This window comes from Equus asinus, chromosome 9, assembly GCF_041296235.1.
Source record: "Equus asinus isolate D_3611 breed Donkey chromosome 9, EquAss-T2T_v2, whole genome shotgun sequence".
In the NCBI taxonomy this organism is placed as follows: domain Eukaryota; kingdom Metazoa; phylum Chordata; class Mammalia; order Perissodactyla; family Equidae; genus Equus; species Equus asinus.
This window is the reverse complement of record NC_091798.1, coordinates 26,388,263-26,406,798: the sequence shown is the minus strand read 5'-3', so window position 1 is coordinate 26,406,798 and position 18,536 is coordinate 26,388,263. Positions and strand designations below refer to the sequence as shown.

The 18,536-nt window shown below is 47.3% G+C and overlaps 1 protein-coding gene across 3 annotated transcripts in view; it reads left to right on the top strand.

Annotated features, from left to right (window-relative positions):
- The window catches only part of LARP1 (La ribonucleoprotein 1, translational regulator), a 79,063-nt gene extending 61,840 nt beyond the window's left edge, over nt 1-17,223 (top strand). For all 3 annotated transcript variants that reach the window (XM_070517170.1, XM_014830020.3, XM_070517169.1), the window contains exons 5-19: nt 44-172; nt 249-455; nt 555-717; nt 1,588-1,732; nt 4,610-4,784; nt 4,909-5,078; nt 7,066-7,458; nt 8,971-9,094; nt 9,218-9,423; nt 9,894-10,000; nt 10,745-10,896; nt 13,059-13,203; nt 14,822-14,931; nt 15,063-15,190; nt 16,709-17,223. In XM_070517170.1, the coding sequence (XP_070373271.1) occupies nt 44-172; nt 249-455; nt 555-717; nt 1,588-1,732; nt 4,610-4,784; nt 4,909-5,078; nt 7,066-7,458; nt 8,971-9,094; nt 9,218-9,423; nt 9,894-10,000; nt 10,745-10,896; nt 13,059-13,203; nt 14,822-14,931; nt 15,063-15,190; nt 16,709-16,918 (2,564 nt within the window). In that variant the 3' untranslated portion in view covers nt 16,919-17,223. The remainder of the gene's footprint in view (nt 1-43; nt 173-248; nt 456-554; nt 718-1,587; nt 1,733-4,609; nt 4,785-4,908; nt 5,079-7,065; nt 7,459-8,970; nt 9,095-9,217; nt 9,424-9,893; nt 10,001-10,744; nt 10,897-13,058; nt 13,204-14,821; nt 14,932-15,062; nt 15,191-16,708) is intronic.
- Nucleotides 17,224-18,536: the final 1,313 nt, after the last annotated feature.

The following is an 18,536-nucleotide window of genomic DNA, read 5'->3' as shown; positions in this document are numbered from 1 at the left end:
CCTCTTGTTCAAGCGTTTCTCATGTGTCCACGCTGTCCTCCAGGGAACAAACACAAGTGGGTTCCGTTGCAAATAGACATGAAGCCTGAAGTACCCAGAGAGAAACTGGTGTCACGCCCTGCTCGCCCACCAGAGCCACGACACACATCTGCCATCCGCGGGGAGATCAAAGGTATGCACCACCCACTGTGGAGGGCTTGGGCATAGGGGTCATCTCAGGCCTGACCCGCTGCCCCCTCTCCCCATAGGGTCTGAGCCTCCCACCTACGTGTCCGTGCCTGTGGCCCCCCCCACCCCAGCCTGGCAACCAGAGACCAAACCGGAGCCTGCCTGGCATGACCAGGATGAGACATCGAGTGTGAAGAGTGATGGGGCTGGTGGGGCGCGGGCTTCCTTCCGTGGCCGTGGACGGGGGCGTGGTCGCGGCCGGGGACGCGGCCGGGGTGGCACTCGAAGTACGTGAGGCCCCTTTGGGCTCCGGGATGTCCGAGGGAGTGCGGCAGGGGTGGCGGGCAGGGGTCTCCTTTCCCTCATAGCACCCGTTTCCCCCGTAGCCCATTTTGACTACCAGTTTGGCTACCGAAAGTTTGATGGTGCAGAGGGACCTCGCACCCCCAAGTACATGAACAACATCACCTACTACTTTGACAATGTCAGCAGCACTGAGCTTTACAGTGTGGACCAGGAGCTGCTCAAAGACTACATCAAGCGCCAGATGTGAGTGGACAGGAAGCTCCTTCCTGGAGAGGGGCGGGGGCTGGGCAGAGGAGGGCTGGGCGGCCCTTCTGGTGCTGGCAGCAGTCGCTGCCCCTGGTGGAGCTGACAGAGACAACTTTCTCTCATCTAGTAAGCTAATTTTCATAAAAGTAATGCTTGTTGCAGAAGTAATACCGTATTTACCTTAAGAAAATTAGAAATGACCGCTAACACAAAGGAGAGAAAATGTCTTGATTGCACCCCTTCTGTGCTTCTGTTTGTAATGGCAGCGCTGTCAGAATGCCAGCAGACATTTATTGAGTCCTCATTATTGGTGAAGCTCAGTGCGAAGTGTTTTACAGACATTCTGTTATTTAATCCTCCAGTCAACTATTTAATTCCTATGAGCTGAGTCTTATTCTCATTTTGTAGATGAGCAAACAGGCCCAGTAACTTGCCCAGAGTCTCACAGCCAGTAAATGACAAGCACAGATTTGAATCCTTTTCTGTCTGATTGAGAAACCCGAGCTCCTAACCACTCCAATATATTGTCTCAGTCCGGTGGGGGAGCCGTACAAGGAAGTAGATAATTGCAGTAGAGTGTGCTAAGTGTTTTAGGAGCGGAAGAAAGAGTGACCAACAGCATTGGAACTGGGCTTTAAAGGAGGATGAGGAAGCTTGTCAGGCATATGGAGATGGAAGAGCAGAGCGAATGGTTTGACCCAATGTTAGGGAGCCATGAAAGGATAACATTTTCTTCAGCCCTTAAGACTGTGTCCAGTAGGGACGGGGTAGGTCAGACGCTCTGTCAGTTGCTGGGGTGCACAGCAGAACAGGGAAGGCATGTTTGTAAAGGATGCAGCAGTCATACCTCTTCTCCCTTCCACCTAGTGAGTACTACTTCAGCGTGGACAATTTAGAGCGAGACTTCTTCCTGCGACGGAAAATGGATGCTGATGGTTTCCTTCCCATTACTCTTATTGCTTCCTTCCATCGAGTGCAGGCCCTTACCACTGACATTTCACTCATCTTCGCGGTATGTCTCCCTCCCTGGGGCTGGGGTGCAGGGGAAAGGAAGGTCCTTATTATGGAGCTGGAGTTTGGGCCAAGGCAGAAAACCCTGGAAGAGTCTCCATCTGATTACTTACGCTAAAATTCCAAGGCTTGGCCAGCGTCTTCCTCCCCCTCCCCTTTTATGGAAAATTTCAGACGTTTACAAAAGTAGACAGAATGGTATAGTGGACCCATCACCCAGCCTCAGCAATTATCAACTCATGGCCAGTCCTAGTGCATCTATCCTGTCATCTGTTTCCTCTCCCAGATGACTTTGAAGAACGTCTTAGGTAACCTGACATTTCATCCATGCTTCAGTACCTATCTGTAAAAGCTAAAGACCTGTTAAAAAACATGACATTGTCATTGTCACATGTAAAAATATTAGCAGTTCTTTAATGTCACCAAATGTTCAGTCAGTTGCAAACTCACCCCACTTGGCAAAAAAAATTTCTTGTGCTAGTTTCTGAGAGTCAGGCCCCAAACGAGGCCCGTATCGCCTTAGTCTCCCTCTCCCCTCTCTTTCCTTGCAATTTATTACTGGAATAAACTGGGTTGTGTATCTTGTAGAATTTCCCACAGCTCACAGTGGTGGTATTTAACCTATTGTTCTGTACTCCACATTTTTTGTAAATTGGTGATCTAGAGGCCTGATCAGGTTTTGGTCCCCCATCCCGTCCCCCTTTCCCCCCAATGAAGAATACTTTATAGGTAATAATATATTCTCTCAAGTGGCATATAGCATTTCGTTTGATTCTCTCTTGTGGTGTAAACTGCTGTGGATGATTATTGCCTGTTATTTCAGTAGGGATTGCAGATTGGTGATATTCTAATTCTATTATCTGTCTTCGTTTCTTAGCTAGAATACCTCTTTAAGGAGGAACTTGGCCTCATCAACTTTTCATTTACCAAGAGGTATAATTTGTACAGAAAGGGCAGATAAATGCTTAATCTTTTCCTTTGTTAACCATTTTTCAGAATTATGGGTTGATGCCGATTAAACTTCAAAGGTGCCCAGTGAGGTTTAGGGGTTTTTTTGTTTTAGTATCATTATAAACTTATGGATTCAAACATGTTATTTATTTCAATCCATTGCACTTATTCTGAATCAAATTGCCCTATCTTTAGCCAGTGGGACCCTGGTTCATCTTGTACATTTCCTGCCCCAGATCTGGAATTGACCATTTTTTTCAAGGAACTCTAGGTCTTATATTTTGGGGAAATGGTATTTAGATACTACAGTCTGAGTAATAGGAGTGTTTATTGCTACTTGATTAGTTGTTGTTTCTAGAGCTTTTTTTTTTAAAATACATCATGAGATTATACTGATATTTTCTGTTGAAATTCAGGACTACAGGGTCCTTATTTAACCCCAGTGATCTTTTATTTGTAACTACTCCTTTTTCCCATGCCTAAAATCCTAATTGCCAATGACATCAACATAATTATTCATTTCCACGGTTTATACACACTATTATCATAATACCTCTACTACTACTAAAAACAGGGTTTTTCCTACTTCGACAGTCAAATGACTGTGTTTTCAAGTTACTTGAAATAATCTTTGTGTGGTTATGTCTTTAACTTGATGTATATTAGTTTCATTTTGCTCTCAAGTTTTAGGGTTTGCTTTCCCCCCCGATTTCTGATTTGTTTTATATTTATGTATGTAAGACATTTACATGGTTTTACTTCCGAAGTCAACATAGTATGTTCAGAGAATTACCATGACTTCAGAATTACTTCCGAAGTCAACATGGTATATTCAGAGAAGTCCAACTTAAAATTCTCTCACTTCCTCCTTTTTCCCTTTCTTCCCCTATAGGTAACCTTTTTTGAATCCTTCCGTTAAAAAGAATAAGCAAATACCTCTACATGTATGTGTATCCTTCCCGTTTCTTAGATAAATGGTGACATAGAACACATGTATTTCTTTACCTGTTTTTTGTTTTCACTTAATATATCTGGAAGTTAGCTGCGTAGTAGTATATAATGGAAAGATAGTCCTCATTCCTGTTGACGGTTGCGTATGTATCTTTTCATCTTTTTGCCAGTGTTTCTTTCGTGGAGATTTCTAGAAGCGGGATGACTGAACTGAAGGGCATGGCATATGTTCTTTTGCTGGCTGTTGCTGAGTTCCCTTTCTCAGGGCTGTGTTTCTTGCATTCTCACCATCAGTATATGAGACTGCCTCTTTCCCCTCCTGCACCCAGAGGGTGCTGTCACATGTTGAGATGTTTTCCTCTTCCATTTGGAAGATTTTTAAAAGACAACTCCCCTCTCCACTCTTCACCCTTTTCCTCACAGATAAACACATAGCAGTTTACCTGTGAGTCCTAGAAAACTTTGTATGTTTTACTTAAAAAATCAAACCCCAATGGGACCTTCTACATGCTGACCCCGAGCTACTTGTTTGTGGCTCTTCCCCCTGCCCCCCCTGTGCACTTGAAGCCTGACTAATGTTCCATCGAATGGATGTGCTAAGATTTATTTAAATTGCCTGTGTGGTGACAAGTTAGTTAGTTTCTGGTTTTTTTCCTGTTAGAGACACTGTGACTGTGAATGGCTTTTTATCCAGATCTTGTGCATATTGTCACCTGTTTGTGCAAGTATTTCTCTAGGGTAGGTTGCTGGAAGTAGAATGGCAGGGTCAAAGGACAGGTGTATTTTTCATCTTGGCCCCCTCTTAGAAGTTTAAACATCTCACTTGTCTGCCGCTTGTGGAAGATGGTGAGAGTTTTCTTATACTTCTGCCAGTGCCAGACTCGTACTTGAGTTCATGGGGCCCAGTCATCTACCAGCTTCCAAGATCTCAGTCTCAGTCTTTCCTCTGCATCCTCTCCCTCCTCCTCCCCTGCAGGCCCTAAAGGACAGCAAAGTGGTGGAGATGGTTGATGAGAAAGTCCGGAGGAGGGAGGAGCCAGAGAAGTGGCCTCTTCCTGGTCCCCCAATAGTGGATTATTCCCAGACCGATTTCTCCCAGCTTCTCAACTGCCCTGAGTTTGTGCCCCGCCAGCACTACCAGAAGGAGACAGGTAGGTACCCTCTTGGCAAGGGGATGCCTCCCTGTTGCCCTTGACCTCTGGCCAGCAGTCCTCCCCAGGGCTGGCAGCAGGAGGACGACTGGAGGGATGAGGAACTCACCTTTCCACCCTTCAGAGTCGGCGCCTGGCTCTCCCCGTGCAGTCACCCCAGTGCCAACCAAAACAGAGGAGGTCAGCAACCTAAAGACCCTGCCCAAGGGCCTGTCTGCCAGCCTGCCTGACCTGGATTCCGAGAACTGGATTGAAGTAAAGAAGAGGCCTCGGCCCTCTCCGTCACGACCCAAGGTGGGTGAGGCATGTACTCTCGCCCTGAGTTCTAGGGCTCTGGGCTGGAGCAGTTGGAGGGGATGTCGCACAGGCACAGAGCTCTGGGCTCTGAGGGGCTAGTAGGCAAGTCAAGTGGGTTCAGGGTGACTGCAGGAAAGCTCATGGGCCTGTGTCCATTTCTGGGGAGACTGCTGCTCAGGACAGCCCTAGCTGCATGAGTTCCTGAATAGCATTTTTCACAGGAGGAGATCATGTAGCCTTTAGCAGTAGTGTCCCATGTTTCTTGATGCTTCGCTCTTCTTTCTGCCTCATCTTTACCCCTAAGGCTGCATTTTAAGTGCCTTTCCCCTGAATGTATCCTTATTGTCCCCTACATAAGCCCCTCAGGCCCTCTGAAAAGGAAAGGGAGAGCGAACAGGTGCATGGCCTGGATGTAGAGTTAGAGTCTAGACTGGAACACAGGTCTGTCACAGATGGCTGGCGACCCTGCGAGGCTTGTTTAATATCTCAAGGCTTCAGTTTCTCTGTCTTCAGATGAAAGGAAGGAGAGGTTAGACTGCTCTAACCTACTTTACTCTACTTTACTCTAGAAAGAGTAAAGTAATATATGAATAGTACACATTGAGTCCATAGTTAGAGAAGTGCTTCAGTTTCACAGTAAAGTTACTGCCCCTCTTCCAGGAGCAGACTTTTGCTTCATCCTCCTCCTCCCTCACCCTCCCCTCTTGGGTGTGGGGCTTGTGAGGAGGCCTGGGAGATGACGCTGGACTTTGAGTCTGTGGAATTCTCTGCTCCCATTTCCGTTGCACCACTGTGACTGCCTCACTCATCTTCCGCTTCCCTGCCTGTTCATACCTCGACTTGCCCCTCTCTTCTGGCTGAGGTCCTTTGGGAAGTGTCAGAGATCAGGCCATGAAGAGAAAGACAGTAAGTGGCAGCGACCTTATGAGGTCCTGGCCTGCGGACTGAAGGCTTTGGAAACACAGGAGCCAGGCCTAGCCCCCATTCCAGAATTAGAGTCCTCACTCCCACCTGGCCTATCATGGACCTTAAAAGAGAATAGGTTTGGAGTTTATAAGGGAAGCTCTTTGCCTAGCCCGGAATTGACTTGTGTGTATACACTGTGAGGTAGACAACTGCTTCTCCCCCAAAGTCTCAGATGAATTCAGCCTGCCAACCTTCTGAAATACTTCCTTTTTGCTGGAATCACCCTGTTTCCTCTTGCCTTTAGGACAAGCTGTTCTTTCTACCTAGTACACTCTTTGTACCCGCTCTCATCTGACTGACTTTTCCTCATGCCTTGGTAGTTACTTCTTCCAGGAAGCCTCCCCGACTGTCCCCACTCCCACCCCCTGTTGGTTAAGTGCCCCTCCCTATGTACTCCCACTAATTACATTTACAGTCTTCACCATACCCTATTGCAATTGGCTGGCTGGTTGGTTGACTTTTTCTCCTACTAGACTGTGAGCTCCTTAAGTTCAAGGACCTCGTCTTGTTAATTATTCCGCTTTTAGGTTCTTCATACGGGGCCTAGTACCAGTGGGTACTTGCTCATTCATCAAATAGTTGAACATCTGCTGTTGCTAGGTCCCAATCTAGGTACTGAGGATGTGATGGAGGGCAAGATAGTTGTGGTCCTTGCCTCATAAAGCTTCTGGTTTTTTGGGAGATGTTGGGTAGTTGGATAAATGGATGGATCAACCTGTTGAATTTCTGCTGTGTGCCTACTCCCAGGCTAGTTGCTGTGTAGGATATAAAGGTAAATGAGAGCGCAGTTCCTACCTACAACGAATGTGTCATCTCGTTGTTCTTGAATGACTGTCATGTGAGCTGTGAGTGGAGAAACCTGGAGTCCTATAGGACATCCTTTCCGCATGAAGCTGACTCCAGGTCTGACAGCTGTGACTTGCTGGTGTTATTGGGCCCTCTCTTGGGGAACAGCTACAGAGCCTAATCCAAGGGCCCCATGGTGATTCTTTCTCCCCTCGGTGTGTCCCTGTTTTAGAAGTCAGAGGAGCCCAGGTTCCTCCACCCAGCCTCTCTTCCTCAGCAGCTGCCCTCTCAGCAGCTGCTGTCCAAGGATCAGGATGAGCAAGAGGAACTGGATTTCCTGTTTGACGAGGAGATGGAGCAGATGGATGGGCGGAAGAACACCTTCACCGCCTGGTCCGATGAGGACTCCGACTATGAGATTGACGACCGAGATGTCAACAAGATCCTCATTGTCACCCAGACACCACCTTACATGCGCCGGCACCCAGGGGGGGACCGTACAGGCAACCATACCTCACGTGCCAAGATGAGCGCCGAGCTGGCCAAGGTCATTAATGATGGGCTCTTCTACTATGAGCAGGACCTGTGGACTGAGAAGTTTGAGCCTGAGTATTCCCAGATAAAGGTGAGGCTCGGGTACAGCAGTGGGAGTGGGGCTTGGGCTGCCTGTAACCTGGGGAAGAGCAAAGCTTAGTCATGGTGTGACCTCAGGGGCAGAGCCTCAGAATCCTTGTGTGTGAAGGAGGTGATAATCGACACCTTGCTGGGCATTGAGAGTGAGAAGAGATGTGTAAACACCTTGTAAACTGTGCGGTGTGAGGGGGGATTATTGTCCCGCCTGAGCATCCATGTTTAATGGCATAACAGTCAGCTAGACACTTTTTGGGGGAATAGAATAAGGATTAGATTGTCATTTTGATTCTTAAATATTTAGGCATATATAAAAGTTTAAAGCCAGCTAGACTGGTATCTAGTGGTTAAGATTTGGGGCTCTCACTGCCGCTGCCCAAGTTCATTTCCCAGTCCGGGACCACACCACCCATCTGTCTGTTGTCATACTGTGGCGGCTGCGTGTTGCTGTGATGCTGATTGCTGTGCCACTGGTATTTCAAATGCCAGCAGGGTCACCCTTCCTAGACAGACTAGGAAGAAGGACCTGGCCACCCACTTTTGAAAAAATTGGCCATGAAAACCCTGTGCATAGCAGTGGAGTATTGTCTGATAACAGCACTGGAAGGTGAGAGGATGGTGCAAAACAGACGGGGCAGGGATCCACTCTGCTATACACAGGGTCACTAGGAGTTGGAATCGACTCAACAGCATTAACTAAACAAAAAAGTTTAAAAGCCTTAATAAGGAGCTTGCTTTGAATGTGGAAGATGGAGAAAAGACAGGTCTTTTAAAAAATCACTGCTGTCTTGGGGCCAGCCCCATGGCCGAGTGGTTAAGGTTCTGCGTGCTCCACATCAGCGGCCCAGGTTCACAGATTCAGATCCCCAGCATGGACCTACTCCACTCATCAGCCGTGCTGTGGAGGCATCCAAGATACAAAAAAATAGAGGAAGATTTGGCAGAGATGTTAGCTCAGGGCTAATCTTCCTCAAGCCAAAAAGGAAAAATAAAAAAAAAAAGAGGAAGATTGGCAACAGATGTTAGCTTAGGGCAAATCTTCCTCACCAAAAAAAAAGAAAAAAACCGTTCTGTCTGGAAAGTCCAAACCTCTGTTGTAGATTTTTCCAGAGAGAATGTATGTGGTGGGGGGTGGACCTGTGTGGAAAGTAGCATTGTGTTTGGTGGAAGTGAGGAGAAAGTTGCATGGCCATTATGTGAGAAGACAGTGGCAGGAAGAGAGTTGGGGGGAGTCTGCTGTGAGTTCCTGGGGAGCTGGCATCCTGGTCTCAGTCTTGCTGCAGAGAGGGCTGGGCAAGTGCTAACCCCTCTGGGTTAAGCGCACACATGCCTGGGTAACCGGGGTTGAGGAATGGCAATGGGCCACCTGAGGGCCTGGGGACCAGAATTCCACATATGTGGACGTGGGAGCTGCCCTCTCCAACTTCTTGCATGTCTTGATTCCTAAACAAGCTAGGGCAGTCTGCTTACTAACAGCTTTTCCCCACCCATTTTGTTTCCTCTGCAGCAAGAAGTTGAGAACTTCAAGAAAGTCAACATGATCAGCCGGGAGCAGTTTGACACACTAACTCCTGAGCCGCCTGTGGATCCCAACCAGGAGGTCCCTCCTGGGCCACCTCGCTTCCAGCAAGGTGAGAGGTGACGCCTAGAACCCTGGCTTGGGTGGGAGGGTCTGGAGCTCTCTGGGGGGGCCCTTCCGGGAACAGACAGCCATGGGCCTACCCCTGCTTACCGATGCTGCTCTGTCTCTGCAGTTCCCACTGATGCCCTGGCCAACAAGTTGTTTGGTGCTCCTGAGCCCTCTACCATCGCCCGCTCTCTACCAACCACTGTCCCAGAGTCGCCAAACTACCGCAATGCCAGGACGCCCCGCACTCCCCGGACACCGCAGCTCAAAGACTCAAGCCAGACATCACGGTTTTACCCAGTGGTGAAGGAAGGACGGACGCTAGATGCCAAGGTGAGGCACTCCTGTTGGGCTGCTAGGAGTCTTGGGCCCACTTCACTGCATTCCAGTGCTTTACTTCCCTCCCTTGCTTTGTCTGAGTCGAGAAAGTGCCAAGTCCCCCAGCTGCTCTGTGTTCTTAGGCTGGTGGGCCCACCCGGGATTGAGTGATTCTGTCTACAAAATGGACTGGGTGTGGGAGTGGTGGCCCCATATAGCCGTGATAAGGCCTGAGGAAGACTGACCAGGTGTGGGTCCTTGGGCAAGCCACTTCATTCCCAAGCCTCAATTTCCTCGCCTGTGAAATAGGCATACCAGCTCCTTGCTCACAGCCATGGACATCCAGTGAGAGAAGAGCAATGAAAATGCTTTGTAAATTATGACATAACTCCTACATGTGAGAGAATCTTAGTCCTACAAATGCTGGATGCTCCTCAGAGTCGTATGAGTATGATTAATAAAAAATCCTGGACTGACCTTTGCAGATGCCTCGGAAAAGGAAGACAAGACATAGCTCGAACCCGCCCCTAGAGAGTCATGTGGGCTGGGTGATGGATTCCCGCGAGCACAGGCCCCGGACTGCTTCCATCAGGTGCCGGGGCAGTGGGGAGGGGAGATCAGGCTGACGGCAGGGTGGGTGGGAGAGCCCTGAAATCCATGGGCCCAAGAAGAGTGAACCTCTGGTCTGTAAATTAAAAGAACCCTCATCTAAATCCAACAAACCTTAATCCAGGGTCTGAGAAGAGGAAGGCTTCTTTCTAAAGAAGTGGTGTCATAGCCGCACAGGACCAGATTTTCTCAGACAGTATATCTGTGAATTGATTTCAAACGTGGATGTCTGCTGCCTCTCTCAGGATAGCCAGGCCGTTGAATAAAAATACAGATTCCTGGGCCCCACCCTAGATCTGCGAGCTCAGTTTCTGACAGTAGGGCCCAGAATCCCTTATATTTATTTCTAGGAAAATTGCCCCAGTTTTCCCTGTTCCAAAGCAAGGTTTGGGAGCCACTGACCTATGCACTTTGTTCCCTGCAAAGATGGTGCAGACTTAAAATATGCACGGTTTTCAGAAATATAGACGGATTAACCCATAACAGTTCATTAAGGAAGGTGAGATGTTAACTTGGAAATAAATGGTTAAAGGCACAGGTTTGGGCGGAAGTCAGACTCATGCATATAATCAGTTAAGGGCCGGGTATAGCACCTGGACCTCTTTTTTGTTGCCCTATGAAAGCCTGGATCTTGGTTGATGGAAGGGACCAGAGGGGCCCCTCCTAGCCCGATGACCAGCTGCTCCAGGGCTCCTGGTTGACACTGTCTCTTCTGTGGCCTCTGTAGCTCCAGCCCCTCCGAAGGGACGCCTGCAGTTGGCAGCTATGGGTGTACCCCTCAGTCGCTGCCCAAGTTCCAGCATCCTTCCCATGAGCTGCTCAAGGAAAATGGGTTCACACAGCACGTCTACCACAAGTATCGTAGGCGCTGCCTTAACGGTAAGAAGCACCTAGGGAGGAGGGCTGCGTCTCTGGGGCCACTCCTTGGATCCGGGGTGTAGGGGCTGGTGGAGCAGGTAACTGTTTTCTCTGACCTCAGACCAAGAAGTGTTGTGACATTACAGCAAGAAGGGTTAAAGTTAGACTCAGGCCAGGAAGTTTTGGAATACAGAGGCTAAAAGAATCTGGTGCTTAGAACATTCCTGTTCCTTGATCTTCTCTTGATATAAAAATCATCAGTTTTTCCTGTTTCTGGCAAGACTGCCAACTCAGCCGTTGTCCAGTGTGGTCCAGTGTCCATCACAAAAGGGTGTGCATGTGGCATGATATATTCTCTAGAACTGGGGTTGCCTAACCATGGCCTACAGGCTAAGAACAGTTTTCATGTTTTTAAGGAGTTGTAGGGGGAAAAAAGACGAATTTGTAACAAGAGGTATGTGTCCTGCAAAGCCTAAAAGATTTACCCTGGCCATTTACAGAAAACAGTTTGCTCACCCTGCCCTAGAAGACAGTGTAGGGAAAGAACTCTCTAGATGCTCTCACGTGTTTCCTTTATCATAAAATCAGATGCCTTAACTAGGCTTCTGTCAGGTTGGCTGAAAAGATACACAGAACCAATCTTAATGTCACTTATGATTATAAACCCACCCCACCCTCTCTCGTTTAGCAAAACATGGCTGCTACATGCTTGACTCCTCTACCTTACTTCCCTCTCCCTAGGGGGTGTGTCCGCATGTGTAATAACAGCCTTACTGAGGTACAATTCACATCGCATACACTTCACCCATTTAAAGTATACAGTCAGTGGCTGTTAGTGTATTCAAGAGTTGTGCATCCATCACCACAATCAATTTTAGCACATTTCCATTACCGCAAAAAGAAACACTGTGCCCCTTACCAGTCACCCCCTATCCAACTCCTCCCAGGCCTGTACAACCACCAGTCTACTCTCTGTCTCTGGATTTGCCTATTCTGGACTTTTCATATAAGTGGAATCATATAATACGTAGCTCATCTATATTGTAGCACTTATCAGTACTTCATTACCAAATAACATTCCGTTATATGGATATGCCACATTTTGTTTATCCATTCATCCGTTGATGGACATTTGGGTTTCCACTTGTTGTCTGTTGTGAACAGTGCTGTTGTGAACATTCCTGTACAAGTTTTTGTGTGGGCTTAGGTTTTCATTTATCTTGGGTGGAAGAGAGGAATTGCTGGGTCACATGGTAACTCTGTGTTTAACTTTTTGGGGGCTGGGAGACTGTTTGACAAAGTGGCGACACCATTTTATATTCCTGACAGCAGTGTGCGAGGATTCTGATTTCTCCCCACCCTCCCAGCAGTTGTTATTGTCTGTCTTTTTGATTATAGCCATCCTTGTGGGTGTGAAGTGATACTCCTTATGGTTTTGATTTGCCTTTCTCTGATAGCTAATGTTGAGCATTTTTTCTTGTGCTTCTTGGCCGTTTGTATATCTTCTGTGGTGAAATACTCAGATTCTTTGTCTGTTTTTTAACTGGATTATTTGTCTTTATTATTAAATTGTAAGAGTTCTTTATATAGTCTAGATGCGAGTCCCTTATAAAATTGATGGTTTGCAAATATCTTTTCCCATTCCATGGATTGTCTTTTCACTTTGCTGATAATGTCTTTAAAGCACAAAGATTTTTAATTTTTTAGTATCAAATTTATCTTGTTTTTTCTTATTACTTGTGCTTCGGTGTTGTGTATTTTTTTTAATGTTACCATTTTGTGCTTGTTGTAGGACTCCTGAAATAATTATTGGTAATGAGTAATGAAATGAAGACTATAATTTGTTGGAATGTACAAATTATGTGTTCATGCTTTTCCTTCTTCTAACTACACTTGAGAGCAGTCCCGTTTGAGGTGAAGAGATAGACCAGGATCCCCTGGTTCAGAAGCTGATGCCACCTGCTTCTGGTGAGGCTCAGGCCCAGTGTCCAGCAGCAGGGCCTGACACAGAGTAGTTAGTGCTCAATAAATATCTCCCGAAAGACTAAAGGGGCAGATGAGGAGCAAGGGATTTGGGAGGTGCTGGAGAAGGCACCAAGGTCCTTGAGCCCCGGGCTCATTTGTCCCCTGTAGCACAGGCTGCCTGGCCTGACACATGTCTTCCCTCCTTCCTCCCCCATCAGAGCGGAAACGCTTGGGCATTGGCCAGTCTCAGGAGATGAACACTCTCTTCCGCTTCTGGTCCTTCTTCCTCCGAGATCACTTCAACAAAAAGATGTATGAGGAGTTCAAGCAACTGGCTCTGGAGGATGCCAAAGAAGGCTACAGGTGAGCGGGCTGGGGCTGGTGACGGGTCCCCAGTGGATCTGCTTCCAGGACTGTAACTGGAGATCTCTTGTGTGTGTACTTCATATACTTTATAAAAACTTTATTATTTTTGAATGAGTAATATATTCACATGGTTCAAAATTCAAAGAGGTCAAAGGTTATATAGTGAGTAGTCTCATCCCTGTCCCCCTGCCGTCTAGTTTCTTTCCCTACAGGCAACCAGTACTTTGAGAATCTTGTAGCGCCTTTCTACAAATACTTTGCCTACGTGTAAGCAAGGACATTCCTATGTAGTCTCCCACACACACACCCCCCTTTTGTTTATACAAAAGATGACCTCTATTAGATACTATTTTGCACCTTGCTTTTTTAGTTAATGATCTGTTTTAGAGATCATTCCATATCCATATGTAAATAACCTTCTTGACTTTTTTATAGCCTGTAAGGTCTTACACTTCATGGATGTACCATAATTTATTAACCAGTCCCCTATTAATAGATACTTTGGTAGTTTTCAATATTTTGCTATTAAAAAAAAACAAGACATTTCCCCCCCAAGTAAAATGTTCTGTCTGTAATCAATGTGGAAAGTACAGAAATGTTTAAAGAAGTTGGGGGAAAACACTCTTGAGTCCAGAGACAACCAGTGTTAATGTTCTGCCATATTTGATGTATTTAGATGATCCTGTGAATGCATTCTTGTGTCTTATGTAAGCATGAGCATTTTTCTCTGTTGTTAAAATGTTTGACTTTTTGCCTTCTTACATAAATAACTTCTTACAAAAGCTATTACATGCTTTTTGCTGAAAGTTTAGAAAACATAGTTAATTTGAAAATTCCAACTGTCAAAGATAACCAGTGTTAATATATTTAAGTGTGTCTTTCTAGATTTTCTGTGCATGTATAGATGTAAAATTTACATCTTGGTTTTATAAAAATGGGCTCATCGTACATATAACAGTTTGAAATGTCGTTTCCATCTGATAATATATTGTAAGCATCTCAGTATCCATTAGTATATATTCTGTTGTACAGATTTACCATCATTTTTCTTAACCACTTCTCTAAGACATTTAAATTTTGTTTAATAATGCTGCTCTGAACAGTTTTGTATATCTGTAAAATCTATATCTACATTTTTGCTTATTACCCTTACGTATGTTCCTAGAAGTGAAATTTCTGAATCAGATCACAGAACAGAACTGCTCATTGGCGTGGTCAGGCTGCCTTGCAGAGTGCTCCTCCCTGGGATTGGCAAACTTGTTCTGTAAAGGGGCAGACGATAAATATTTTAGCCTTTGTGGAACATAAGGTCTCTGTCGCAGCTACTCAGGTCTGCTCTTCTAGCAGAAAGCAGCCAGTGATACTCCGTAAACAAATGGGTGGTGTGGGTAGGGGGCTGTTCATTTGGCCACAGTTTCCCTGGCAAACTGGAAGCATTAATGCTGGAACTGGTCAGACTAGCATTAAATGTTAGCCGTCTTAAAGAATGTTTACCATTTTCTCAATAATCCAAGTGTTTGAACTGTTTTATAGTTGATCGTTATGCAGGTGCATTTTCCTGTTTTACAGATAAAGAAACTGTGTCCTGATTTCACTGACTTGTGTTCTCCCACAGATATGGTTTGGAGTGCCTTTTTCGATACTACAGTTACGGCCTGGAAAAGAAGTTCCGGCTGGACATCTTCAAGGATTTTCAGGAGGAGACCGTGAAGGACTATGAAGCTGGTGAGAGCTAGAGTTGGAGCCCTGGTCATCCTGGCCTTCTCCCCGCTCACCCTCACACCTCCCTGTCCTCTGAACTGCTTTGTTCTCACCAGCCCAGCTTTTCTCTCCCGCTCTCTCTTCTTTCCCTGCAGGCCAACTCTATGGGCTGGAGAAGTTCTGGGCCTTCTTGAAATATTCCAAAGCCAAAAATTTGGACATTAACCCCAAACTTCAAGAATACCTCGGCAAATTCCGACGTCTCGAAGACTTCCGAGTGGATGTGAGTGAAAGTCTGTTGTCTTTCTCACCCTAGTTGTCCTGGAAAGAAAACTCATCCCAGCTGTGCCGCTAGCCTAGAGACCCTTGCCCGCGTTTGGGCCTCAGTTTCTTCATCTATAAAACAGACAGTGAGCAGAGGACAGTGAAGGCCAATTAGAGGGGGTCGTGTGGTTGCCCCTCCTCCCCCTTCCCCTGGTAGATGTGGCTAAACCATCGGAGTGCTCTCTCTCTGATCTCACAGCCTTCCTGCTGCTGTGCCCTAGTTAGCCACTGCTAGTTGATCAGGATGGGGACCCAGGGTAAATCTCTTTGTTCTGTCTGGAAGAGGCCAGTTCTAAACCTAGATGTTCATAAATTATGTCCAATTTTTTCTCCCTTCTTCCCCCACATTGTCTTGGAGCAGTGACTCAAGAGTGACATCCAGTGGTGGGTCAGGGTTATTGCTGCTGAGTGTATCAAGGGACGTGGTAGTTGGAGTGATTGGACGTGTCTGTGCTGGGTGCTTCAGGGACTCCAGAGATGAGTGAGAGACTCTCTTTCCTTCGAAGAGTTTGTAATGTAGTAGGGGATATGCCAGTCATCTTACTCCCTTGAAACATTTTAGCAAAAAGGCAAAATAAGTAAAAAGCAGTAATAGTCCTCATATTTATTAAAAAGTGTATGTGCTGTGTGCTAAGCACTTTACATTGACCTCCTTTAGCCTTCACAGTGTGGTGAAGTAGGCAGGATTTATTAGCATTGCTGCAGCAGTGGATAAACTGAAACCCGGGGCCACTCAGTGAGATGGTGGCAGCACTGCTCAGGTCTCCCAACAGAGAGCCAAGTCTGTGGTCTTGCATCTTTAAGGGGTTGGAGCGGGGCCCATGTGCAGGGAAGCCTTGTAATAGGAAGACCTGTTGGGATGAAACAAGGGTTCAGCTCTGGCACCCAGAAAGGGCAGGAGATGTCCTTGAGGTTTCAGGACGCTTGGTGTAGTGGTGAGGCCAGACTGGATCGTGGTCTGACTTTAGATCAGTGTCCTCTTTAGGGCCTTGAGGGGGTTGAGGCAGTCCCCAGGAGCTTCTGGGCCTTCTGAGCTGAGACATCTCAGCATCTTGCAGGCCACGTTCCATGTATTATCTCCTGAGCACTGATCCCTTCTGAAAAAGGGAGCAGAAACCTGTCTAGATAAAACCCTGGGCTTTAGGGGTAGATAGGCCTGATCCAAATTTTGTCTTTGCCAGTTACAAGCTCTAGGACCCTGGGCAAATTATTTTTCTGTGCTTCTTTTTTCTCCTCTGTAAAATTAGATGATCATGTCTACATCAAAGAGTGGTGTGGACCCCATGAGTTTATGTGCTTAAAATAGCACGGGGCTTGGCATCTTGGCATGGAGATGTGCTTGATAAAACTGGTAATTAGATTTTAAGGTTAAACCTGTTATCTACATTTGGAGGTAGGGTGTCTCTAGACAGCACTGGCAAGGAAGCGGGTGTGGGTAGTGCTCCCTGGTCACCTATGACTCCCTCCTCTGTTACAGCCCCCGATGGGTGAAGAGGGCAACCACAAGCGACACCCAGTGGCAGCAGGAGGTGGCAGCGGTGAGGGCAGGAAGCGGTGCCCCTCCCAGTCTTCCAGCAGGCCTGCCACCATGATCAGCCAACCCCCCACACCACCCACTGGCCAGCCCATCCGGGAAGATGCCAAATGGACAAGCCAGCACTCGGACACACAGACTTTGGGAAAGTGAAAAGCCCCTTAGCCTTGGGGTTTGCAGTGGGGGGAGGGGGTGAGGGTGAGCGAGAGTCCATGGGGGTGCCCAGTCCCAGGAGAGGGGACAGAGAAGAGACAGGCCTTAGAGTCATTAGGATGGGCCTTTGTGCTGAGTAGCAATGTATACACCATTTGGGCTATCAGAGGTACCCCGGGCAGGAGCCTCCACACACCCCCTTCCCTCTTCCCTCTCCATGACTCTTCTTCACATCCTGGCTTCTTCTAAGGGGGGGAGGGAAAGGGGGGAGATTTTTTTATATATATATATATATATATATATATCAAGTTTTAAATTATTGATAGTTCGTCTGGATTACCAAAATCACTTCTGCAGCCCTGCCCGCGGCTGTTAGGCCGCAACCCTGGTCCCCACCCACAGCCTCCTCCTGCTCCCCCTCGAGCCAACTATGCAGCCCACAAGAAGGCCCTGTGGGCCCCATTGCCCAGCACTGTCCTGTTGAAGGCTCTGGCAGCGTCCCTGGGCCCCACAAGCACCAGCCCCTTGACCATCTGGGGCTTGCCATCATGGTGTTCTCTCCCTGCTGTCCCCACCATGCCCTTCTGCCATCTTCCGGGAGAAGGAAACCAAAGGATGTAAAGTGGGGGTGGGGGAAGGTTTCAGCCTCTCCCTCCTCCCCTCTCCCCATGCCCCTGTCCTCCCCAGCCCAGAGAGACGCTGCTCATACCAGAAAAGACTATTGAAAGATGATTTATTTTATTTTTCTCTGATCTTTCCATCCTTGGAAAAATGGAAAAAAAAAAAAAAAGACAAAATTGACTATAAAAGACCAAAAAAAAAAAATCAAAAAACCCCCACCTAATCCACAGAAAGTGATGTCTTTCCCCTACTCTTGGAATTTCTTTTGTTTTGTTCTTGGAAATAATATTTTTTTAAAAGTTGCCTTATTGTGAAGTGGGATCTGAAATCCCCGAATGCCTGTTTTCCTCGGTGGAGTCGACTCGAAGAGCTCCCGCCTTCTCTGGATGTGCCTGGGCTGGAGTGGCAAGAATCTTTCTCTGGACTGAGTTGCATGTACAGTGCCTCCTGCCTGTGGGCAAGAGGGTTGGGGGCGGCTCAGATTAGAGCCATGCCCGAAATATCCCTGCTGTTGCATCGTTTGAAGCTGACGTCCTGTGTCGTGTCCTCGCTCTGCTTGTTTCCTCACACCGGGCCCTGTCCTGCCGTGACACCCTTCCTCCTACCCTGGGAACCCCAAGGCCAAGTTTGCTTCAAACTGTTGGAGAACAGCGTTGGCCTGGATCTGGACACATTGTCCTCAGCTTGGCCGTCTCCCCGCCGCAGAGGGGAAAGGTGAACACCTGGCAGCTGAGGCTTGGACATGTTTCTTGTGTTGCCCTGAAAGACCTCTGAGACCTCAAGGAGGCTCTGTCTCACAAAAGGTGGAGAAAGATGCCATTCTCTTCCCTGGGTCTGGTGGGGTCTCCCCATCTTGCATCCCCCCTCTGCAAGCCATCTCTGCCCACCCTCCAGTTGCCCCGCCTGTGAACGAGGGATGAGGAGGATTTGGGGGCTGGGGGGAATCCTGCCAGTTGGAGAAGCCCCGCGGCAGGAAGGTATATGTGGACATAGAGTA